General features: G+C 55.9%; 11 protein-coding genes across 11 annotated transcripts; 6 read left to right on the plus strand and 5 right to left on the minus strand.

Moving 5' to 3' along the window:
- Nucleotides 1–926: 926 nt before the first annotated feature.
- Nucleotides 927–2,274, plus strand: LMH87_010233 (uncharacterized protein; the record flags this gene model as incomplete). The annotated part of the gene is made up of 4 exons (XM_056197360.1): nucleotides 927–1,201; nucleotides 1,277–1,422; nucleotides 1,478–2,061; nucleotides 2,134–2,274. The coding sequence occupies 4 exons, from the start codon at nucleotides 927–929 to the stop codon at nucleotides 2,272–2,274; spliced, it is 1,146 nt and encodes a 381-aa protein (XP_056054417.1).
- A 509-nt stretch (nucleotides 2,275–2,783) lies between these two features.
- On the plus strand, nucleotides 2,784–4,222 carry LMH87_010234 (uncharacterized protein; the record flags this gene model as incomplete). Its single annotated transcript, XM_056197361.1, has 4 exons — nucleotides 2,784–2,867; nucleotides 2,926–3,034; nucleotides 3,083–3,685; nucleotides 3,771–4,222. The coding sequence occupies 4 exons, from the start codon at nucleotides 2,784–2,786 to the stop codon at nucleotides 4,220–4,222; spliced, it is 1,248 nt and encodes a 415-aa protein (XP_056054418.1).
- A 932-nt stretch (nucleotides 4,223–5,154) lies between these two features.
- Nucleotides 5,155–7,183, plus strand: LMH87_010235 (uncharacterized protein; the record flags this gene model as incomplete). The annotated part of the gene is made up of 3 exons (XM_056197362.1): nucleotides 5,155–5,275; nucleotides 5,352–6,650; nucleotides 6,720–7,183. The coding sequence occupies 3 exons, from the start codon at nucleotides 5,155–5,157 to the stop codon at nucleotides 7,181–7,183; spliced, it is 1,884 nt and encodes a 627-aa protein (XP_056054419.1).
- Nucleotides 7,184–7,670: 487 nt separating this feature from the next.
- LMH87_010236 (uncharacterized protein) lies at nucleotides 7,671–8,426 on the minus strand (the record flags this gene model as incomplete). The annotated part of the gene is made up of 2 exons (XM_056197363.1): nucleotides 7,671–8,203; nucleotides 8,381–8,426. The coding sequence occupies 2 exons, from the start codon at nucleotides 8,424–8,426 to the stop codon at nucleotides 7,671–7,673; spliced, it is 579 nt and encodes a 192-aa protein (XP_056054420.1).
- Nucleotides 8,427–9,030: 604 nt separating this feature from the next.
- LMH87_010237 (uncharacterized protein) lies at nucleotides 9,031–11,136 on the minus strand (the record flags this gene model as incomplete). The annotated part of the gene is made up of 4 exons (XM_056197364.1): nucleotides 9,031–10,155; nucleotides 10,208–10,627; nucleotides 10,692–10,950; nucleotides 11,060–11,136. The coding sequence occupies 4 exons, from the start codon at nucleotides 11,134–11,136 to the stop codon at nucleotides 9,031–9,033; spliced, it is 1,881 nt and encodes a 626-aa protein (XP_056054421.1).
- Nucleotides 11,137–11,980: 844 nt separating this feature from the next.
- On the plus strand, nucleotides 11,981–13,759 carry LMH87_010238 (uncharacterized protein; the record flags this gene model as incomplete). The annotated part of the gene is made up of 1 exon (XM_056197365.1): nucleotides 11,981–13,759. One exon carries the CDS (start codon nucleotides 11,981–11,983, stop codon nucleotides 13,757–13,759), a length of 1,779 nt encoding a protein of 592 aa, XP_056054422.1.
- A 390-nt stretch (nucleotides 13,760–14,149) lies between these two features.
- On the minus strand, nucleotides 14,150–15,584 carry LMH87_010239 (uncharacterized protein; the record flags this gene model as incomplete). The annotated part of the gene is made up of 3 exons (XM_056197366.1): nucleotides 14,150–14,422; nucleotides 14,479–15,219; nucleotides 15,393–15,584. 3 exons carry the CDS (start codon nucleotides 15,582–15,584, stop codon nucleotides 14,150–14,152), a joined length of 1,206 nt encoding a protein of 401 aa, XP_056054423.1.
- A 1,120-nt stretch (nucleotides 15,585–16,704) lies between these two features.
- Nucleotides 16,705–17,251, minus strand: LMH87_010240 (uncharacterized protein; the record flags this gene model as incomplete). Its single annotated transcript, XM_056197367.1, has 2 exons — nucleotides 16,705–17,083; nucleotides 17,211–17,251. The coding sequence occupies 2 exons, from the start codon at nucleotides 17,249–17,251 to the stop codon at nucleotides 16,705–16,707; spliced, it is 420 nt and encodes a 139-aa protein (XP_056054424.1).
- A 507-nt stretch (nucleotides 17,252–17,758) lies between these two features.
- On the plus strand, nucleotides 17,759–18,823 carry LMH87_010241 (uncharacterized protein; the record flags this gene model as incomplete). Its single annotated transcript, XM_056197368.1, has 1 exon — nucleotides 17,759–18,823. One exon carries the CDS (start codon nucleotides 17,759–17,761, stop codon nucleotides 18,821–18,823), a length of 1,065 nt encoding a protein of 354 aa, XP_056054425.1.
- A 267-nt stretch (nucleotides 18,824–19,090) lies between these two features.
- Nucleotides 19,091–19,902, minus strand: LMH87_010242 (uncharacterized protein; the record flags this gene model as incomplete). Its single annotated transcript, XM_056197369.1, has 3 exons — nucleotides 19,091–19,134; nucleotides 19,210–19,536; nucleotides 19,608–19,902. 3 exons carry the CDS (start codon nucleotides 19,900–19,902, stop codon nucleotides 19,091–19,093), a joined length of 666 nt encoding a protein of 221 aa, XP_056054426.1.
- A 646-nt stretch (nucleotides 19,903–20,548) lies between these two features.
- Nucleotides 20,549–21,157, plus strand: LMH87_010243 (uncharacterized protein; the record flags this gene model as incomplete). The annotated part of the gene is made up of 1 exon (XM_056197371.1): nucleotides 20,549–21,157. One exon carries the CDS (start codon nucleotides 20,549–20,551, stop codon nucleotides 21,155–21,157), a length of 609 nt encoding a protein of 202 aa, XP_056054427.1.
- Between the last annotated feature and the right edge of the window lie 1,278 nt (nucleotides 21,158–22,435).

The following is a 22,435-nucleotide window of genomic DNA, read 5'->3' on the forward strand; positions in this document are numbered from 1 at the left end:
GGCGTCTCAAATCACATTAGGCTATTTTCTCGTAGTTTCAGATTGGGGAAAGCTATTCCTGAGGGTACTGCAGAATGTTGAACTAGAACTGGTGGCAGCTGGTTGCCACATTTGGACAGGGGTGGCCCACGCTGCGAAAGGCTTGCCAGAGGATGTCTACAAATATCAGTCTGGGCCCGTCCCAGGATATGTATATTAATGACGCTTTTCAACTCCAGCATCTCGAAGCACTTTTCAGATATAGTTGTGTAAAGAGCAGCTGTTGGCTCCCACCAAGTATTCTGTCACCAATTTCCTATCCATATAAGCTAGCGTCAGTGGTCAACTACGAATGCCTCGCAGCTGACAAGAGAACATAAAAAGAATTGGCAAAGAGAAAACAAGCATAGTAATAGAGATTAAACCTGGCCGATTGCAAAGCAAAATAGCTGGCTAAATTTCCCACGCGTTCATCTGTCTGAGCGACTTTTTGTTGTTTCAAGAATCAACTCGTCCTCCAGCGCCGTTGCAATTCCAGCCTTCTTTCCAGGATTGGAGCCGACCCCGCTCCCCACACTGATCCGAGGCAACTTGGGGTTTGCCCGGCACGTCAACGTAATGCCTGACACTGAAAAGTATGGAATGATGGCCCGCCCCCGCCCCCGTGCTCGGTTGGAGCAGCTCGGCCCAACAAAATCCATATCGGAAACGGGGGGAGGATTCAAGTAGGACGCATCCGTAGCGAAGGTTAATTGGCCGCCAAGAGCAGATCGGGGATAGCTAGACATATGTCCATTACTATATGAAAGCTTTGCCTCGGCCCTCCACGAACACAAACTCGAAAACACTGAATCTTGATTTTCCATTGCACCTAGGACATTTATTGTCCAAGCATACATTTACCTGTTTATATCACAAAAAATCACAACAACGAGAGCCACGCAAACATGGCAACACGGACGACTACGCGGTCGCGCTCTGCCAAAGCGGATGCGGCAGCTGCGACACCCGCTCCACCACCGGTAAAGATTGAGACGAAGAAATTGTCCTTCTTCGGTTACCTGGACATGATCCCGGGCCTGGCTGCGATTGTCGCTACTGCTCTCGCGTCCTTCTTTACCGGTTTCTTCAGAACCGAGCGAGACTCCAAGACGTATCATCTCCACGTTGCCAACACCGTGCTGCGCAAAGCCACTCGCCGCCTTGATCCGCTACAGTTACAGTAAGAATTTATGCCCAGACTGAGCCATGACGGCAGGGGCGACTCAATTTCAGGCTTGCTGATAGTCTGCCATAGACTCATTTCGCCCAACACCAACATTATTTACAACCAGTATGCACGGTCCCGAAACTTTGAGCCGGACACTGTGGCGCTTGCCCACGGAGCTCAGGGCCATTGGGTGGGCAACAAGAATGCCACCAACGTACTGATCTGGTTCCATGGTCAGTCACGCATCCGTCGTTGAAATGTACGAGAAGCGCTAACACAAGCCTACAGGCGGCGGATTTTGTCTCCCTGCCAACATTGGCTACTTCAAGTTCTTTGAGCGCCTACTCAAAGATGTCAATGCTACTGGCGGCGATCTCTGCATCTTCGCCGTCACCTACACGCTAGCGCCCCATGGCACTTATCCCGTGCAGCTGACGCAGTCGGTCGAAGCCCTGCGCCATGTTCTCGCGCACACAGGCCGTTCCCCAGGCAATGTTCTCCTCGCCGGCGACTCTGCGGGCGCCAACATCACGGTCGGCGTCCTCTCGCACCTGGCGCACCCGCATCCAAGCATCGTCCCGGTGCACCTCTCGGAGCCGCTCGCTGGTGCGGCCACGATTGCACCCTGGGTGTCTCTGCACCCGGACCTGTCCGAGCACATCATCTATGATGGCGGCGACATCGTGACAACGTTTGTGGGCGAGAAGTGGTCCAAGGAGTTCATGGGCGACGCCGAGCCCGACTACTACACGGACGCGATAGACGCCCCAGAGAGCTGGTTCGAGACGTTTCCCATCAAGAAAATGCTCATCCTGGCCGGCGAGAATGAGATTCTGCTGCCTATGATTGAGATGTTTTACGAAAAGATGAAGGTAAGCTCTCCTTTTCTTTGCTTCTTCTCTTGGAGCAAAATGCCAGGGAACAACCACACTAACCATAACCAGGGTGGCTATCCCAACGTGGAGATCTTCAAGGGCAAGAGAGAATCTCACGTCGCTCCTGTATACAACATCTATGTGGGCGACAATACCGAGACCGAGCAGGGCAAGAAGCTGAAGACTTGGCTGACTGATTTGTTGAAATAAATTGCCGTATACTGCTAGATAGAGATGCAATGTTTGATGAACCTATTGTTAATGCTCAATTTTCCACTTTCACGAGACTGTCCGTCCAACTTATACGAAGCGGCATTTAGCTGCTTCTGTTAGCACCACGCATTGAAATCACCCGAGAGCCTCGTCAGCATTCTGTCCTACGCAATTGGAAACCTGACGACATATTTCAATTAGCTTTCCTTTCGTTTCTAGAGTCACAGTCGTAGGCGGCGCCGGGCAAGGTCACTACTGTTAGTGTAGTCACAATTTCGTGCCAAAGTAAGCGCCACTAGGCCAATTTCGCGCCCAGTTAAGAGCGACTACTTGGAGACCCATGCCATCTATCACGATAAGCGTTCGAGTCTTAACAATCAGTACTCGGCGGACACAAGAATATCACAATGTCAATAAAATATTTGTAGGTATATATGGCCACTGCCATCTCACAATGAGATTGCAGAAGAACAATATTTTATTCACATTTATTGAATTAAAAAAGAATGAAAATGGCAGCAGTCAATCAACCTGGCTACGATCGGCGACTTCTGGTGGTTGAGAGCATTGTCAAGCAGTTCGGACTGGAGGCAAGTGTACAAATCAACTAAAACCATCAACAGACCTCTAACCACGTTGCTGAATCAGTCTAAATCAATCGAAACATTGGCATATTATGGAGACTGTTCTTTTCCCTTCAACAACTTTATTTACAAGATTGAATTGAAGACGCCGGCAGGACGCGGCTCATTTTCTGGTAAGCAGCCTGGCACTGTCGCGCCTCCACCTGCTGGCGTCACCACAGTTGTCGTGCGCCTGAGCAACCTCCGCGCCGAAGGGCTGAACAATGCCAATCGCGTCGCAAACGACGTGGCAAGCTCCTTTATTGCTAGTCAAGCAATCGAAAATGCAGGCCTTGAGCAGATTGTTCCTGTAGTCTACGCGTGGGCGCCGCCCAAGTCCATTGACGTGATTGAGGAAGAGAATTTCGGATGGGTGGTCTGCGAGTACAAGAAAGGGCAGGACCTGGATGGCCAGCTTCCGTTGCTCTCTGGAGAGGAGAAGAAGAATGTCCTGGAGCACATTGCGAAAATCGTCGCCGCGCTGCAGAATGCGCCTGTTCCGGCGACCGTGGATCAGTTTGGCGGATTGACATTTGATGACCAGGGCAACATTGTGTCTGCGCAAATGGTGCTGGTTAAAGATGGTCCTTTTGGACTTTATGCCAATGTCTGGGAGGCCAAGTTGCAAGCGCAGCTCGATGAGTCGCAGACTAGTGCGGTGCTCAATGGCTGGCGAGAGGAAGATGTCGTTGAGAGAATTCGCAACTTCATCTCTGCCCATGGCGTATGCAATGCTCTAGAGGGCGTTGCGCTTCGTGAACGCAAGTTTGTGCATGGTGATCTTAGTGAGTACTTTTTTCCTCGCCCTTCCTTTCTTTTTTTTTGTTGTCAGCGCAGATCTGGATAGCTACTCTAACCCAATGGACGCAGCAACAAACAACATGGTTTTCGATACAGCCAGCAAGAAAATTACCGGACTTCTTGATTTCGATTGGTCGGCCATTACACATCCAGCCGAGGAGTTCATCTCTGGATTTCGCGACATTGGTGGGTGCGTCGACGACGAGCCAAAGGGTGTTCTGGCTGCTATTCTAGCCAATGATTTCTCTGCCGAGCCAGAGAATCTACCAGAAATGGAGGCAAAGCAGTGGGACATGGCAAGAGCCTGGGCTGCAGCGGCGGCGAGAAACGGCGTGAAGCTACCGGGCGACACGGCTGGCATGGACAAGATCAAGGCCCTGCACGATTTTAGCAGCGCCATCTGTCCGATGGAGCTCAGCTGCGAGCCGATGCTGCGGCGGCTTTCAGACGACGCCAAGGCAAAGAAGAAGAAGGAGTCGCTTGACTTGATCATTTCGTTTCTGGAGAAGCATAAATATTAACATTAGTTGGCTGGTTCGGTCGGAAGCGGAAGCGCGGACCAAAGTCTAACGCAGTCGCCCCGGGCCCGACACCTTGTTAGCTGGCTGTAAGTGGGTTCCTGACATGCGAGTTCGAGTCGGGGAGCCGCAGGGCTAGCCGGAACGAACCCGTGCGGACCAAAAGGCTTCAAAGTAGATTAAATCGAGTTTCTGTCTTTGTCCTCTTGTGTTCGCCGATAGCCCAATCTTATCAAATGGCCGTCGAAAAAGTACGGAGGAGTGAACAATTGCCCGTAGTGCCTGTACAGGACTGTCTCTTCTCAAGCACATGTGCTCTCCCGCATACACACTAACGGTACCCGAGGCTAGAAGCGCCCATGTAATTGAGGGCTGTGAAATGGCCAGCCACCGCTCAGCCGCCAACACCCTGTCCGACGTGGCCAGAGTCGCACTAGCGGCGTGGGTATCGCATGGGGACGGGCGTATGGAGCCTCTAGAATTCTGATCGTATCGTCGTAAAACTGCTTCGGGAGTGGTTTTTTTTTTATTGATCATGCAAGGATAAGTCGAACGTCTGGCGCGACTCTGATATACACAGAGTTGACTCGTCAGAAGGCAGATGGCTAGGCGAGGTCGATATAGTTGCAGTTTGTACTTTTGGTCCTGGAGATCGACGAAGCATCCCAAGTCCGTGATGGAAGCTAGCAAGCTACCAAGCTACTAGCGCAGCACATCGTGGCGCTCAAACGGATATGCGGGGTAACTAATGGCCTCCCAGACAGGTTGCCAGGTAGCTGTGGCAGGCATGGGTTGGATCCAATGGTTCGACGGTGGCTCCGTTTCCCCCCAAGAGTAAAGGAGTTCTCGCGGGCTCTCTGCTTATATCAACACTGGTCCTCTGTCTCTCCCCTCACACACATTGTTCCGCTCCGCCAAGTGAATTGACCGCAATCATGACGCGCAAGTACAAGAACCCAATGACCAACCCGCTGCACTATGGCACGCCGCAGCTTCTCACTGGCGCGCCAGCCACGTACACTACCGCTCAGCGAAAGCTGCTAGGGTATGACTACGGTGAGTTTTTTTCTCTTTTCTTGAATTACCGGCATTTTGCTAGAAAAATCTCACTACTGACACGGGCCAATCTCAGTCATTGTCGGCGGTGGCTGCGCTGGCTGCGTGCTCGCCTCCAAGCTCTCCGAGGACAAGGACGTGACGGTGTTGCTGCTGGAGGCGGGCGGCCCGCACACGGGCATTCTCGAGGCGCGCGTGCCGCTGCTCTTCTCCAAGCTCTTCCACGGCGAGCACGACTGGGACTACAGCACCGTCGAGCAGCCGGGGCTCGCGTACCGGCGCATGTTCTGGCCGCGCGGCAAGGTGCTCGGCGGCTCAACCACCATCAACGCCATGATGTACCACCACGGCTCCAAGTCCGACTACGACGAGTGGGCCGAGGAGAAGGGCTGCAAGGGCTGGTCCTACGCCGACCTCGCGCCGTATCTGCGCCGCATGGAGAACTTCACCGCCAACCCGCAGCGCCCGGCCATTGAGATGAAGCACCGCGGCGTCGGCGGCGAGTGGCAGACGGGCTACTCGCACCTGTCGCCCATGGTCGAGGACGGCTTCATGCCCGCGTGCGCCGAGGCCGGGATCGCAGCGAACCCGGACATCAACACCGAGGGCGGCACGCTCGGCGTCACGCGTTTCCAGACCTTCATCGACAGCAAGGGCCAGCGCTCGTCGATGGCGACGGCGTTTCTGACGCCCGAGGTGCTGAAGCGCCCCAACCTGTATGTCGGCTGCCACGCGCACGTCACGCGCGTGCTCTACGACCGCCTCTACGACGAAAAGGAGCCCGTCGCCATCGGCGTCGAGTTCATGACCAAGAAGGGCGGCGAGCGCTACGAGGTGCACGCCAAGCGCGAGGTCATCCTGTCGGGCGGCGCCGTCAACACGCCGCAGACGCTGCTGCTGAGCGGCATCGGCCCCGCGGAGGAGCTCACCAAGCTCGGCATCTCGGTCGTCAAGGACAACGCGGCCGTCGGCCGCCACATGAAGGACCACCTGTGCCCGACGGGCGTCGTGCTGAAGAGCAAGACGGCGCATACGTACGACTACCTCAACGACAACATCAAGGCGATCCCCGCGCTGCTGCGCTGGCTTGTCACCGGCGGCGGCCCGCTGTCGAGCAACGTCGGCGAGGCGGCGGCGTTTATCCGCAGCGTCGACCACCCCTTCCCGGCGACCAAGCCGGAGAACAAGCCCAAGGACTTTACGTCTGGCGGCGTCGGCCCGGACATTGAGATTCTGGGCGCGCCGATTGCGTTTATCCACCACGGCGAGGAGCTCGCGCCGGAGGGCGCCGGCATCTTTTCCCTCGGACCGTGCCTGCTGCGGCCGCAGAGCGAGGGCACCATTACGCTGAAGTCGACGGACGCATTTGATCACCGTAAGTTCTTTTCTCCTGTCGATTTGCAAATTGTCTCTCACGCCCATGCTAACCCCCGTCGTCGTATAGCCATCATCGACCCCAAGTACTTTAGCGACGAGGGCGACAACGACCGCAAGGTCATGCTCGCGGCGCTGCGCCTCTCCATCAAGATCGCCAACAGCCCGCACTGGAAGCCCTTTGTCGAGCCCATCCCCAGAAACGACAACCCGGGCCACCTGTGGTGGCCGTCGTCGAGCAGCGAGCCCGACAAGATCCCCGACGAGCAGCTGCTGGCGTTTATGAAGGAAAAGGCCTTTACGCTGTACCACCCCGTCGGCACGGCGCGCATGGGGCCCGAAGCCGGCAGCAGCGTCGTGGATCTCGAGTGCCGCGTGCACGGCGTCGGACGGCTGCGCGTCGTCGACGCCAGCGTCTTCCCCGAGCAGATCAGCGGACACCCGACGGCGGTAATTGGCGCCATTGCGTACAAGATGAGCGACGTCATCAAGAAGACGTTTACGCCGGCCGGGCCGCCTCTGGCAAACCTGTGAGGAGAGGGTTCTGCATCTTTCGTCGCGGTCTTTTGTAACTATCTTTGTATAGTCTAGCTTTTAAGTTATCAGCGTTTACAGATTTGACTTGTGTTTGTGTGAGACATGCATGGTTTCGCTGCGGCGCATGCCATGGAACAAAACGCGTACTGCGCTTGTGAAGAGTGTGAATAAAACTGTAATCATTTAGAGAAGAAAAAAGTGCATCTCCAATGTTTGCGAAAAAAATGTGCTTTTCAAGAAAGAAAAAAGCCGCAGAGAGGACTAAATTCACTATACGCCAGCGTATGCATCCTTCTAAACCCGAAACCCGAGCCTAGGAACAAGAAAGCCAGATAAAGCACCTTTTTGTTCGTCGCCAAGAAAATGCAGCCAAATCATAACATCATATAAATCATTTCAATAGAGAAAAGGGAGAGAGTCGGGAAGAATGCCAAGGCGTCACACCCAAGACATGAAGCAGGGAGAAGAAGGCTTGGCGAGGAGGCTAAGTCCTCGCCGTCCACGCCCCATCACGAGCCACCTCGGCGAGGGTCGACTCGTCACTCATCCTGCGACGGCTGTGGCCCGACTCGGACGCAATGGTGCTCGCCCTCGTGAGAGACTCCAAGTCTGCCAGATCGCTGGGGGACGTCAGCTCGAAGGGCTCATCGGGCCGGGGCACGAGGCCGTTGCTGTTGTAGGTCGTCGAGTTGTAGCCGCCGCCGCCGCTGCTACTGCTGGTGCTGTTGAGAATCCGGCGCGGACGTCGAGCTTGGGCGGTGGAGCGGCGACGGACGCTGGGCTTGTGGGCAAAGTCGGCGAGCTCGCGCTTCTTGTTGCGTCGTTTCTGGGTCGCCTTGTAGAGGGACTTGCTGCACGCAATCACGACGATGATGATGGAGGCCATGGCGGCACAGAGAAAAGAAGAAGAAAAATAGACAAGTAGAGAAGGGAGAAAGGAAGCGCGCACGGCAAGACCGGCAAAGTACTTGCAGAACTGCTGGGGAGGGGAGGCCTCGGAGGAGATGGATGCGTTTACTTGGGGGGGAAAAGAACGCTTCACGCAACCTCTGCCGCGGACACTGGTGTGACGGTGACGGAAAAGGAAGGAATCACAAGTTACACACGGATTAAAAAAAAAAGGACGAGGAGAGAAAGTAACAAGGAGGGAAGAGAGAAGAGAAGGAGGGGGGAACATGTCAATAACAAGCAAACATGCAACATCGATAACGACATGCTTTTTTACTCCGCAGCCGAGCATGCACGTATCAAAGGACGACAAGACCGTGTATCCGTGTCTGTGTGTGTCGTTACCCCGTTTTGGGGCGTTGGAGTAGCGCCGAGCGCCACCTGGGATAACTAGCTAGTTTGGACCGAGTTTCTCACGACGAGCACTGATTTGCCAGGAATATCCCTCTGCCAGAAGCTTGTCCTGCAAAGCTTGTCCTGCAGTAGTCCGAGAGGCTGTGCCTTGAGCGTGGCTTGCAGCTGGAGTGGGTGGGAGGGGGAGAGACCTGTTATGGAAGGTCTGGAGCTGGAGTTTTTCGGAACTAACAGCGTTAGTTGACTACTGACTGGTATGGATGAATAAAAATAACTAGCTCGTCCGCGGAACGAGGCTGGATGGCGTTTACAAAGCAACGTCGCAAGAGAGAGGGGAAAAAAGGCGCATGGCTGAAAAGGAAATCCCATGCGACTTTTATGTGACTGTTTTTCGTCTGTATTGAATGCATAAACATCTGCCATTGACCACAGCACAAAAGGACATGCGAAAAAAAACCGAACGTCTTCCCCGTACATCAATAATAGCCTTTTAGCTAACCTGGCCCATCTCTCCGGGCCCCGTCCAGCGTACCATCCTGACGTCAGCCAAACATCATCTCGCCTGGATCTACCCACATGCCCTGCTCCGAGGGCTTCTTCTTCTGCAGCAGGCAGTGCCGTCCCCATTTCCGCTTCAGCCATGCCGGCACGCCGGGCAGGTCCGGCACCCAAAAGATGCGCGCCAGCAGCGGCGTCTTCTCCGCGTCCATGAAGCGCTCGCACTTGACCGTCTCCCACCGCCTCGTGTCTGCCACGAAATCCGGCTCGCGTGACGGCAGGGCCTTGCTGGCTGCTGCGGCGGTGCGCTCCGGGTACTGCGTGTCCACCAGGAACGAGCACATGCGGAGGTCCACGTACTTGCCTGGATCCTCCTCGTTGCGGTCGTTGAGCCCGTTGGTGGGCAGCCACGTCCCGCTCCAGAACCCGAAGCCCGTCGCCGCCTCGGAAAACTCGCCCGGCAGCAGCCCGCGGAACTCGGACGGGATGAACTTGGCGTGCATGTCGCGCGGCAAAAAGTACGACGACGGGAAGCGGTACCACTCCTTGCCGAAGCAGACATTGTCGCTGTCGCCGCCCAGCGCATTCTCAGCCGCGCCGTCGGTGTCGCCCCAGAGCGGCGCGTACACCTTGAGCGGTGCCGAGTAGGCTTCGTAGATGCCGTAGATGCGCGACAGGCTGAGGTCGAGAGACAGAAACATGACAATGACGACGCCAAAGAGCTTTAGTCGTGCGGGAATCATACCGACAAGAGTCTTCTTGTCGGCGTTTCCAAGCGCAGCCAGAATAATATGTAGCGACATGGCCGCGTTCAGTGCCAGGAAGGGATACACCGGATACATGAAGCGCTCTTCCTTGTGCGGCTGCATCGTGAAAATTCCAAGCCACATGTAGAACGGCGAAACAAACACAACCGCTCGCAGGCCAGTCTGAAAGCCATGGCTAGACGGCGAGACCGCTTTTTGGATAAGGAAAAGTGGCAGCGCAAGCAGGGCCAGCATGAACCAAATGTTGTAGTTGAGCGCCAAGTTTTTAAAGTAGAAGGTCCAGGGCTCGGTGCCGTAGAGGTCGGGGCCGCCGGTCGATGAGAAGATGTTGTACTTGACAATGTTCCAGCTGACGACGGCCATCTTTTTGTAAAAGAAGAGGTTGATTAAAAAGTCGAAAAACTACACGTGTTAGTTGCATATCTCGAGCATAGCTGCTCCATCATGTACGCACCAAAAGGATCAGACCGGCGACGACGCCACGGGCCACGCGCATGATGCACTCAATCAAGGCAGACTTGTCGCTGAAGAAGGCAAAGAAGACCTCCTCCAGCATGTAGGGCGCGCACAGGGCAGCAGCAAACGGCCAGCCCAGGATACCACCGGCGGCAAACCAGAAGATGCCGTGCGAGGTCCGGAGACCACCACGCCAGTTCATAAATGAGGCAGCGCCCAGCATGGCCATGTACATGGCGAAGCTGGAGGGCAGGTATGCGGCCGCGGCGTGAAAGTTGCCGGGACTCGTGACGGTCGCAATCATGAAGAAGAGGCCGATTCGGGCATTGAGCGTCGTGCTGGAGACCTGGTAGAGGAGGACCTGGCACAGGGCGCAGACAAAGGCGAGGACGTAGCGAACAAAGTAGAACTCGGCGACCTAAGTCATGGTGGTTAGCTACCTTTTTCGAATGGCAACACAGCACATGCAAGCTTTTTCGCACCTTGGTTGAGCGCGGCAGCAGTCGGCGAAAGCTTCCGACGGCCGCGTGCAGCGCGACATAAAGCCAGCTGCGGATGGCATAGTCGGGCGAGTACTCCCACGTCTGCAGGCCGTAGCCGTGCGACAGGTAATGCGTGGGCTCCCAGTAATTGAATGTTTCGTCGCAGTCTTGGATCGGCGCATACGCGGCGGCAATCAGGTTCGCGACGAGAAAGATGTAAAAGGCCTTGATGGGCTCAATGGCGTATGCGCTGGGACGTCTACTCGTTAAAGGAAACAAGGAGTTGTCGCGCGTTAGCTGAAGCTCGACCCTGGATTTCGGTTGCGCCGCGTCCACTCCCCCCTTTGGCCAGCTCGGCCGACACTTACTTCTTCTTGGCGTGCCCCGCGTTTGGATGTTCGAATTTCGGCGCGGGGGCCGCTTCCGCTTCGGGTTTCGACGCCATGGCTGTCTAGCGAACTTGGAGCGGGATGCTTGATGGTTCAAGGAAAGGAATCTTGCCAGCTTCGTTCGTTCGTCATTGTTGCCGGAGCCCCGCTAGTGTTGAGGTCCCCACTATAGCTACCGATTCAGGGATGCCGAATCGGAGACGGATACCAGCCGTAGAGCGGAATATCAAATAAATACTGAAGAGATGCAAAGTTTTGATGGTGGACTGCATTGTTCTTGAGATTTCTTTGTTATACTTAGGGTTTCAAGTTGCGTATGACGTATCTAGCTATATTGTGCATACGATGACGCAGCATCATTCGCGTCCATGAATGCTGGCACTAACATCTATCATTGTCAAAAGAGTTGCTTGGCAAGCGACCATGGAGGAAACGAGCTACCACTTATCAGCCCGAGTTTAAGGTGTTCGACTCAACTTTGAATCTTCTTCTCCCTCTCGAATTGTCACAGGATCAACCCGGAGTTGGCGAAAGTGAACCACGGATCTTCCAGCAGAATGACCTCGCCAGGGAAGCAGTATTGACGCAACACCTCCGCACGCAGCAGCTCTCTGCATGCGCCTAATATTATAAATTATTTATATATAAGAAAAAAAAAGGCAATTCGATTAATTCGCAATCAAGCGACGGTTATAAGTGACGGGCGTCTTGTAACGGAGCTGCCGTCCCCACCGCTTCCGCCTTCAACTGGACCCGCCTGCAACTTTTTTTTTCTGCCGCTGCCTCGCTATCTTATCGTCTGGGAAAAAGTTGGGCTGTTCCGACCTGCAATTCACTTTTTGGCTACACCCCGACCATATCTTTCTGGGTATATTCATTCTACAGTATAAAAATAAAATCATGTCGGGCTTCCAAATACCCGGCCTCGGCCAGGCCAAGCCCAACGAGACGCTACCCCCTCTTCCGCCCGATCTGGCTGCCGCCGCCGCGAGCGCCGCTGGGCACGAAGACCTCCCCGATGCGTCGGAGCAACAGACGACAGAGACCACAAGCGCTGAGACGCCAGCTCCCGCCCCGGCTCCTACTACGGCCTCTGCTCCGCCTCCAACTACCGCTCATCCAGAGACTGATCCCGACGCCATGGTTGTTGACGAGCAGCCGCCCGCCAGCCCACCGTCTCTGACCAGCGCTCTCGAAGCGGCCATTGGCGGTCTCGGCAGCGCCGACCCCGCGCAGCCGCCAGCACAAGAACAGGCCCAGCCAACAGAACCCGTCGAGATGCAGACGATGCCCCTGCAAAACGACGCCGGCGACAATCCCGAGTGGGAGATCGACTCCTCCCCGTACGAGTCCTCCTCCGAGTCCAGCTCCGACTCGTCCTCGGACGACGATTCCGACAATGAAGGCTACGAGCTGCTCGGCGTCGAGGAGACTGCGCGCATGCTCATGGAGGCCGAGGGAGGCTCCGACGACGACGCAGGCGGCCCTAGCGGCGCCAAGGCCGGCAGCGGCGCACAGCTGCGCACCAAGAACGAGGTCGCCGACGACGCCGTCACGCGGCCCGACGTCACCATCACCGAGGCCATGCCGCTCGAGGAGCTCGGCGCCGTGTCGCAGATTGTCGACAACACGGCGCTCGTCACGGGCATCACGCCCGGCGAGTACCAGGTGCTCGACGCGGGCTCCGTGCTGTGCACCGCGTCGCGCGTCGTCGTCGGCGCCGTCGCCGAGACCATCGGCAAGGTCACGCGCCCCATGTACACGGTGCGCTTCAACGGCGCCGAGGAGATGGCCGCGCTCGGCTGCGCCGTCGGCACCACGCTCTACTACACCCCCGCCCACGCCACCTTCGTCTTCACCGAGCCGCTCAAGGGCCTCAAAGGCTCCGACGCCAGCAACCTCTACGACGAGGAGGCCGGCGACGAGGAGGTCGAGTTCTCCGACGACGAAAAGGAGGCCGAGCACAAGCGCGCCGTCAAGCAGAAGAAAAAGGATAAGTGGAAGGCCAACAACCCGGAAAAGGCGGCAGCCGCAGCCGCGGCGCGCGCCAAGGACCACCCGCTCCGCCAGCAGCACAATGTCGACGCTGGCCTCAACTACGACGACGACGACGACGGCCCGTACAAGCCGCTTGCGCGACCCTCGTCGCTGGCCAGCGGACCCGGCTCGTCGCAGTACGACCGGCCAGCGTCGTCGTCGTCCAGACAAGGCGGCGGTGGGCGACGCGGTGGTGATTTCCGTGGCCGTGGACGTGGTGGCGGTCGCGGCGGCCGAGGAGGATACGCTCGCGGCGGTGGTGGCAGCAGCGGCAACAGCAGCAGCAGAGACGGCTACGCACTCCCTCCGCAGGGTGCTCACCAGCAGAACCACTACGCACAGCCCCCTGCACCTCCATCTATGCCGCAGGGCGCGTTTGGCATGCAGTTCCCCGGATGGCCGCCGGCGCCGGCGCCAGGTGCCGTGCCTCCGCCACCACCGGGCTGGCCTGTTGCGGCTCCTGCTGCTGCTACCGTGCCACCTCCGCTGCAGGTGCCCGGACAGCAGCAGCAGCAGGGCGGTGCAGCTGGGGGCCTTGGCATTGATCCCTCCGTGCTTGCGGCCGTCATGGCGCAGTTCCAGGCGCACGTACAGAGCCAGGGCGGGCAGCAGCCCCCCGCGTGGGGTGGCCAGGGCCGTTAAGAAGGGCATGAATATTGGACACAGAAAATGGGCGTGTTTGAGGACAACGGCGTAACTGGTTTATTGAAAATTGGCTTTTCACCATCATTGGCATAGGACATCGGACACTGGAACAAGGGTTTAAAGGCGTTATATGATTTGACAAGTCTTTGATATGCCGATTGCAAAGCACTTGGCTTAGAACAAGCATTGCGAATTCAAGTTGATACCAAATCATTCTTCAAGTATTCATTTCCTGTCTACTTTGTGATGCTTCGTAATGCCATAATGCTTGTGTTTCCTATGGCTCCTCATCGCGCGTCTCGTAATGAATTCCATTTCTCCTCCGCACGCTCATGTATGCAACATGCTAACCCGCTACAAAAGAACTATGCTCAAGTCTATCGCGATCTACAGCTCCAGAGAATCGAAGCCGCTGTCGCCGCCCTTGTCAAAGTCGTGCGTGCCCAGCTCGTAGGCCAAGCCAAGCGTCATCTTGGCATGCTGCAGCATGTGGTCAAAGGACAGGTACTTGATCAGGTCCTCAGTAGAGTGAATGTGAGGGTCGGAATCCTCAAAGGCCGACTCAATGACAAAGGCAGAGGGGTAGCCGGCCTTGGACGCCGAGGCGTGGTCGGAGCAGGCATAGCCGCACTTGGTCTCGACCCAGGGGATATCGCAGTACTGCAGACGCGCGTTAGTCGGTGGCGGGAATGATTGGGGTAGAGTAGAAGACGCACCTCCTCAATGACGACCTTGATAAACTTGGTCAGGCCGGGGTCGACAAAGTCCATGATGACGCCCACGCTCTCGGGCTTGCCCGCGTCGAGCGTACCCTGAATGTAGCCCGTCATGTCCTGCTGAAGCATAGCCTTGACAATGCGGCCACCTCGCTCATACTCGCTGAAGATGGCCTGGCTTCCGAGCAGACCGCCCTCTTCGGCGCTGTACCAGTGGAACTCGATGGTGTTCTCGGCCTTGCCATCGACGATGACCTGCGACTTGAGAATGGTGCGGAACGCCTCCATGATGGTGACTGAGCCGCTGCCATCGTCATCGGCGCCGGGCGCGGCCAGGATGGACGGCAGCCAGAGGTTGGTGGAGTCCTGGTGGGCGCCGACGACAATCGTGTTGTTGGTGCGGCCGGGGATGGTGGCAATGACCGAGTGCTGCTTCCAGGTGTGGGGGAAGCTCTCGGCAAAGACGGTCTTGTCAGCACCCGCATCCTTGATGATGCTGTTGACCTTTTCGAGGACCCAGTCCGACGACTGCAGGCCGTAGTCGGATCGAAAGTAGCGGGTGTGGAAGCTGGTGAGCTTTTCGAGGTTCTTTTGCATCTCGTCCTTGGAAAGCGACTTGGCGAGCTTGCCCACGGCCTTTTGCTGGGCCGTCTTTTTCGGGAACTGGACCGCGGCACGGGTTCCCATCTTTGAGGCCCCTAGATGGCGGGTTTCGGTAATGTCCATGAAGTTCTGGCCATTCTAGATGATTACGCTCGTTAGCTGGTGGCTTGGCTTCGGGTCTCTCTGGGTTGGCTCCGATCGGCAGCCATGAATGACAAGCACGATAAAATAACAAAAGCAGTCGAGAGAGAAAAGGAGCAGCAAGTTCAGCAGAGAAGCTTGCTGCTCGTTGAATCGGGGGTTCAACTTACGCGGCGGAGCTCCCATTTATCCTCTTCGGTCACCCATTGTTGTTTGCCAGGCGCCGTCTCGATAAGGAACTTCTCCTCGGGGTGCAGCACGACGTGCTCGGTGGCGGCGCTGGCTGGGCCCTTTTCGATGTAGCGAGCGACGACGGCCGGGACGCAGGCCACCAAGACAGCAGAGGCTGTGGAAAACTTCATCTTTACGGTTTGGGGTTGAGTATGTTGTGAGGATGAAACGATGGCAGCGAGAGGCGAATGACGTGCGGAGGTGCCACTGTCACCTTGGGAGCTACCTTGCCTAGGTACCAGGTAGGTACGCTATCGAGTTAGCGGGCAGCTGACGCCTGTTGACTGGCTGCATGGCTGCCTGGGTGCTGTCGGCGGCCGCCTATCAGCTGCGCCTGGGGCCTGGAGCCTGGGGCAGCCTGGGGTTGTTTGGGCCTGCAGCCCGGCCCAGCGGGTACCGGAGTCGAATCGGAGCGGCGCTAAGCCGAACGGGGCTAAGTAACTGCCTGTTTCGGCCAGTGGCTTCAGGTGCCTTTGTCAGCTGGCCAGCCTGCTTTTTGGCGCGCTCCAGCGCTATCAGTGAGTGTCTCAGGGCGCAGAGGCACAGTGTGCTGAAGGCGCCGATACCCCGCCAGGACCCGTCATTGCCAGGCCACGCGACCACTAGAGCGATCAAGACGTAACTCGCAGTATACCCAAGAAATAAGATATTGAGCATCGATCAGCGTACATGTTCATACTTGCTAGGCTTTCCGGCTTATGACGGTGTGCTCGGCTGCGGCGAAACACGCAGCGATTCTGAGGGCGACTCACTAGTACAGGGTATGACTACAATGGCCTTTGGCCTTGCCTCCTTTTGGCATTCTTACACCCGCGGGACGTGCTGGCCATAATATGAAAATCGAAGAAACACATTGATCGCTCAGACATATTGATCCCTGGTTTTCGGTTATAACAGGAGCTAGGAGGATATTGCGTCACTGTATCTGTCGTTGAAGACTCTCTATGTAAGTGGTGGCACAGTCCTGTCGGCGTTCTGATAGCAAAAGGCAAAATGCAGACTTGGATTCGTCCACCGAGGAATCAATATAGTAGGATGTGGAAAGGGTGTGCTCTTTAAAATGAGCGTGGACGGCCCCCGAAGCTATTCTGTACCACGTCTCTGCTTCAATTGAATGCAGCAGCTGGCCACTCCCTCAAAACCAGCTCACTTTCAATCAAAGGCAGACAGGGGATTGACGGCGACAAGGCGATGCAATCTTAGTTTTATTTTTCTAGAGTGGAGTTAACGTGTCTCGGATACGTCCACCCCTCACAGCTTCACGTCCCGAAACTCCTCGTCAATCACCGTCAGCGCCTCGTACCCGCCCTTTTCCACAACCTCGTCGTCCACCACCATTGTGGCCAGCAGCTTCGCCGGCTCCGTCGCGCTGTAGTTGTTGCTGACCCTGTGGTGGCAGCACGGCGCCTCGAAGAAGCTCTCGCCCTTGGCCAGCACGCACGTCTCCTCGTCGTTCATCTTGTTGATGACCTGGCCCTCGAGCACGAGCACCGACACCGACGCCCCCGCGTGCCTGTGCGGCGGCGTCGCCGCGTTGGGCGGAAAGTTGACAATGATGCCAATCGACGACTTGCCGGGGCAGTTGGGCAGCTTGTAGTGGTAGGCAAGCTCCACGGCCGGCAGCGGGCGCCTGTTGCGCGTCAGTCTGTGTGTTGCAAAATCTTCTCAAACCTTCTCAACGCATTCTCCCTCCGGGGGTAGCATAAAAGGGTACGGGGGCCCGTCACCCTGTCACCAGTGATTGGGTTTGTACATACCCGCGCTCGTACTTGGGAAGTTCGGGAATCGTAAAGACCATCTTGTAAGCGATTTCTTTTGTCAATAGAGTGGAATAAGACTGAGAAGGCTAATGATTTTAAACTGATAGAGAACTGAGTTGATTCGAATCTCAACCGTCTTATTTATACATCAGCAACAGGGCACAAACTCGATGCCTGCCGTCCTCCGGCACGGCGTGGGGCTCAACATCCCGGCTCCCGAATACCCGCATAGCCTATCGACACCGGGTTCCTGCCCGAAGGGCCCGATGCCTAAATTTACTGCGACCGCAGCCATTTTCCAAAAATAAGAATGCGGGTAGTGTTCTACGGCTCAAATTTATTTGCTTTCACCCGATCATGGAGACGCACCCGCGGGGCTTTTCTATAAAAGACCCCTGCTTAGCTGCTTGTGCTAACACCAGACTACTCAATCGGCTTACACCAAGCGGCGTTTCTGAGCACCAGCCCTGTGACGTCCAGCATAACCCCAGACTTTCTACAGAAAGAAAAAAGACTTTGGCTTATTTTTTCAAGTCACATTCACCATGCCCCCCCCGCCCTCAACAATGAAAGTGGTCCACCAGCCGGACCCCAAGTCCACCAACCTTGTCCTCGACGACGGCCCACTGCCGGAGCGTGTACACCCCGAAGATTGCCTGATTCGCGTCTACACCGCATCACCATGCCTTGGCGAGCTTCACTGGGAGGAGTGGTTCCCGTCCCTATTCGCCCCGGGCCGCGAGAGGGTCCCGTGCACTGAGGCTGCTGGTGTCGTAGTCGAGGCACCGCCGGCCGCAGCCCAACGCGACGAGGCCACGCCCGGCAAGCACATCTTCAAAGAGGGCGACCACGTGTTTTTCCGCCTCAAGCCGGAAATGACCGGAAACCTTCGGCAGTACACCGTCGCGCGCACGTCGCAGATGGCGCGCAAGCCCAACAATCTCGGCTGGGTCGAGGCCGGCGCCACGCCATTGAGCGCCCTGACTGCCTGGCAGGGCGTCTTTGACCAGGGCGCTCTGGACCACCGCGGCCTGCTCGGTGACGCGGACGCCCGTCACAGGAACAGCAAGATTCGAATCCTCATCACCGGCGCCGCAGGCGTGGTTGGCTCATGGGCGGTACAGCTGGCCGCCCTGGCAGGCGCGGGCGCCGTGGTTGCTTACGCCGGAGGAACCTCGTCGGCCGACCAGGTCAAGAAGCTTGGCGCCACCGAGACCATTGACTATAAAATAACCAAGCTAGACGTCTGGGTGGCGCAGGACCCTGAGCAGCGATCCGTGGACGCTGTTCTGGATTGCGTGGGCGGCCCTACGCTGGCGTCTTGCTGGCACGTGGTGAAACAGGGCGGCGTTTTGCTAAGTGTGGCTGGCGACCCGGCCCAGAACAGACCAGAGTCTGTGACGAAAACTACATCCGTTGCCAAATGGTTCCTGGTAGAGCCAAAGGGAAGCCAGCTCGCTCTGATCGCGAAGCTCATGGAAGAAGGAAAATGCAGGACCAAAGTGGACAGTGCTGTCGAATTTGAAGACTTTCAGACTGCTTTTGAAAAGGTAGAGCAGAAGACGGCCAAAGGGAAAATTGTGATCAAGATTGCCAAATTTGATAATTAAGGTTTTGCTTTTTCTTTTCCCAACTCCTCTCATGAATCTATTGCTTTCCCCTCATATCCCTGCTTTACGGCCAAGATCCAGCCTGGTCAACCACAGCCGCGAGCTCCCTCTTGTAACACCATACTGCTAGAAAGACAGGTCGATAGCCCCATTTATGCATGCGATTCTAATGACAACGTAACCTAGTCACTGAGACATGGCGCATCGTCCACCATGACATGTCTCCATGCGCTGCAACGGCCAGCTCCTCTGCATGGTATGACCTGCTTACTTACTGGCACATTGGGCCTTGCCAGCGGGAATGACCTCTTCTGTCGGCATGTTAGCAATTCGTATTCAGTGGTATTCCTAGAAGCCGCCGTGGCCTACGGAGAAACGAGACTTACTAATAGCCTTGGCGAGGCCGCAACTCTTGAGGACGCAGCCTTGAGCAGCCTTGGCGATTTTTTGGCCGTGGGCGCAGAGGCAGGGAGTATCTGCCATGGCGCACTTGGTGGCCTTTTTGATGGCCTTTGCAATGCAGGTGACGGCGCATTCGGGCATATTGGGAATGCTGGGCACGGCTGGATCCGTGGCGTTCTGGGGCTGGGCCCCAGCTGTGCCGTTGCCGGGCAGAGTGGGAGCTGTGCCGTTCCCGAGGACAGGAGCAGTGACGTTGTGATCCCTTTGCTGGATTTCCTGGCACGTAGCTTCAATAACAGACGCAATCATGCCTAAAGGTATGTTAGCAGATAACAAGTAATAGTAATATCTTTACTAAATCCTGGGGTGAAATGGAACTTACCAGGTGTTTTCTCCTCTTTGCTGTCTAGAATGCATCTATTCTCGTGGCAGAGCACAGACAACTTGGTCCATCTTTCTTTGTGAGTGCAAGCGCAGGAGATATCCTCCTCCCTGCACATCTCGGGGCGAGAGTGACTGAAGCAGTCATGGGAGCATTCGTAAAGCTCGATCATGGAGAAAGCCGTGTCGTTCATAGGCAACACAAGAGCAGTGTTGATTTGATGGTCATGCTTGACGGAAGAATCCGCAGCGGCCAAGACCGCGAGGGCAAGAGGAGCGGCAGCAATAAACTTCATTTTGAAGGTGCTTTCTCGACGAAAGAAGAGGATAACAAGCAAGAGATGGGAGATTTGGGCGTCTTAAATAGATGAAGTTCGCGCCACTAGTGATTGCGGCGGACGCTCAAACCAACAAAGTTTGAAAACACCATTTTCACGACCATTTGAGTTGACCGGCCGCAGTAGCGCGACTTTAGACTCAATTTTAAGCCCACGGGCCGAGTCAGAGTGGCAAAGCACTGCAGCACTTCGGCCAGCCCAGTGAAGGTTTTGCCAAAGTAAATGTACCGCCAAGTACAGCGCCGCGCTCGAAGTGCAGAAGCCGCCTGGTGGTTTCGGCCCGGGCCCGGAAGAACTGACGTCGTTTTGAGCTCGAGCAAGCCACGCATGTCCAGAACGCCTCAATCCACGAAGTGGAAGCATGGCTTGCGCGTGGCGAATAAAGGCCTGCACGAGTTTCCCGCCGAAGCAGAAACTCACTTCTATCCGAGAAGCGCAATGCAGTCGTGTGAAGCTCTTCAGTGGCTGATATGAATTGGTCATCCTATAAAACCATTCAACTTCTTCAAACCTCTTCTGTCACTATACTCTACGGCCTTGCCAGCCCTCGTTGGCACAACTCCACCATCACGTCTAACTGGCCTCTGTTACTATTGAACTCAACATGCTGCGGTTTCCTTGTATTCTGGTGGCTATCGCCGCCTTTCTCACTCTCGCCAATGCTATCACCATTGACCCAGACCTCCCGGACGGCGTCTACCAGATCAACTATTCTCGCGACCGGGACTCAAAGGTCCTCGCGCTGACGTACTTTGACACGCCTCACGACGTCAACATCACAGCCGTCAAGTTCAACGGCGACCGCAAATTCAAGGAAAGGAAGCCGTACTGCATGCAGGAAGACGCCCGCCTTGCCTCAGTCAAAATCGAGACCAACTTTACGTGTGCCGACGACCAGCTCAAGGCCATGAACATGCTCGCCAACTGGTGCGAGATGGCCGCGTATGTCCAAACATCGGCCATGGTCGTTGCTGTCTACAACGATATGCTGTGGTACGTTTGCAACTGGGCCACCTCGTACGACTTCAAAGACGCACACGCGTCGCAGCGCTGTTCCAAGGGGGAGATTCTCATCGTCGACGGTGTATTGGATCGCTGCGGCGTCGGAAAGCGCGCAGAGCTGTACTTTGGGGGTTGGCAGAAGTCCTACGGCAGGAGCCATCGCTTTGGAGACATTTGTGCGGGTAAGGAGCGCGAACAACGGCAACACTAGAAACATACTTTAGTCTCTAGTTATACTTGTCATCACGCCTACGCAGTTCATCGGGAACTCCTTCGCGTACAAGACTAGGGCTGCAAGTAGCCTCCATTGTTTCCACTAATAGGACATTGCAACGTCCATCCGCCTGTTGGCTACTTGTGCCTGTCTGCAAACTTATTGCGACGCTTGTGGCCGAGTTGTCCTACCGGAAAACTGCGCTGCCTCGAATAGCGGCATAATAGTGGCAATATGGTATCAGCTATCCCTGGTCTCTAGTCAGCGATATTTGAGCCTCTCCGGACCTGTGACATTTTCGCGTTCGCGCCCAAGGCGACGTGTTTACGTCTGGATGAACTGAAAATTACTACGACACTGGCGAAAGCGCTGATTTCAGCATCGGGAAAGTCACCCGTGACGGCAGCTCATACATTCGGAGATTATCGACGCATGCTGGCCGGTGGTAGTTTCGAGAAGGTTATCCCCAGTAGGCAGTTGATGTCGTGCGTACACTGGATCGACTGAGCCGGAATTACACAAACGCGACACAAGTCTTACACCGTCCTAGATTCTACCAGATATTTACTGACACACTCGAAGCGACTGTGTATCCTTTGTGTAAGTCGAGCTCAGACAAAGGGGAGGCTGCTCCCACCATCACAAAGACGTCACGCTCCTTTGCTTTCACTTCCACACTCACAAAGCGACTCAACCGGTACTATCGAGGTACGAAAATTATTTTTATTCAGAGAAAGAAAATACCTAGACCGATGTTGCTAATACCCTCTCCTCTATTGTGATGTCATGTTAGAATACGCAACTTCCCACATCCAGTACCTTTATAAAATCGTCCAACGCATTCCACCACACTGCTTGAAATGGCTTCCAGCTCAGCCAGTGCACATGGGTACCGGCAAACACATAAGATGCCACCAATAGACACTCGCCCATGCCGGCCGCGCTGCAAGACAGATTGGCGCCCGACATTACGACAAACTCGGATGCGCTCCCGAATGGCGGGAGCGGCGCCGCTCATGACGGGGCTCGACGATAGGGGGCAGCCACGAGAGGCCTTACCACGCCATCCGGAAGATTTACCGTTTGATGAAGCGGTTCGAAGAGTTCACCGACCCAAGATCATACTGCGCTGTCGATCGGCTGCAGCACCGGAAAAGGCATCACATCGGCCAAAGATCATTCTTCGCGTGTCCAAGGCTGAATGCAAAGCATCGAAGGCCGCCAGTTGGAGTCAATACAGTTCCGTAATAATAATGGAGGACTGGCTCTCGAATT

This window comes from Akanthomyces muscarius, chromosome 5, assembly GCF_028009165.1.
Source record: "Akanthomyces muscarius strain Ve6 chromosome 5, whole genome shotgun sequence".
Lineage (NCBI taxonomy): Eukaryota > Fungi > Ascomycota > Sordariomycetes > Hypocreales > Cordycipitaceae > Akanthomyces > Akanthomyces muscarius.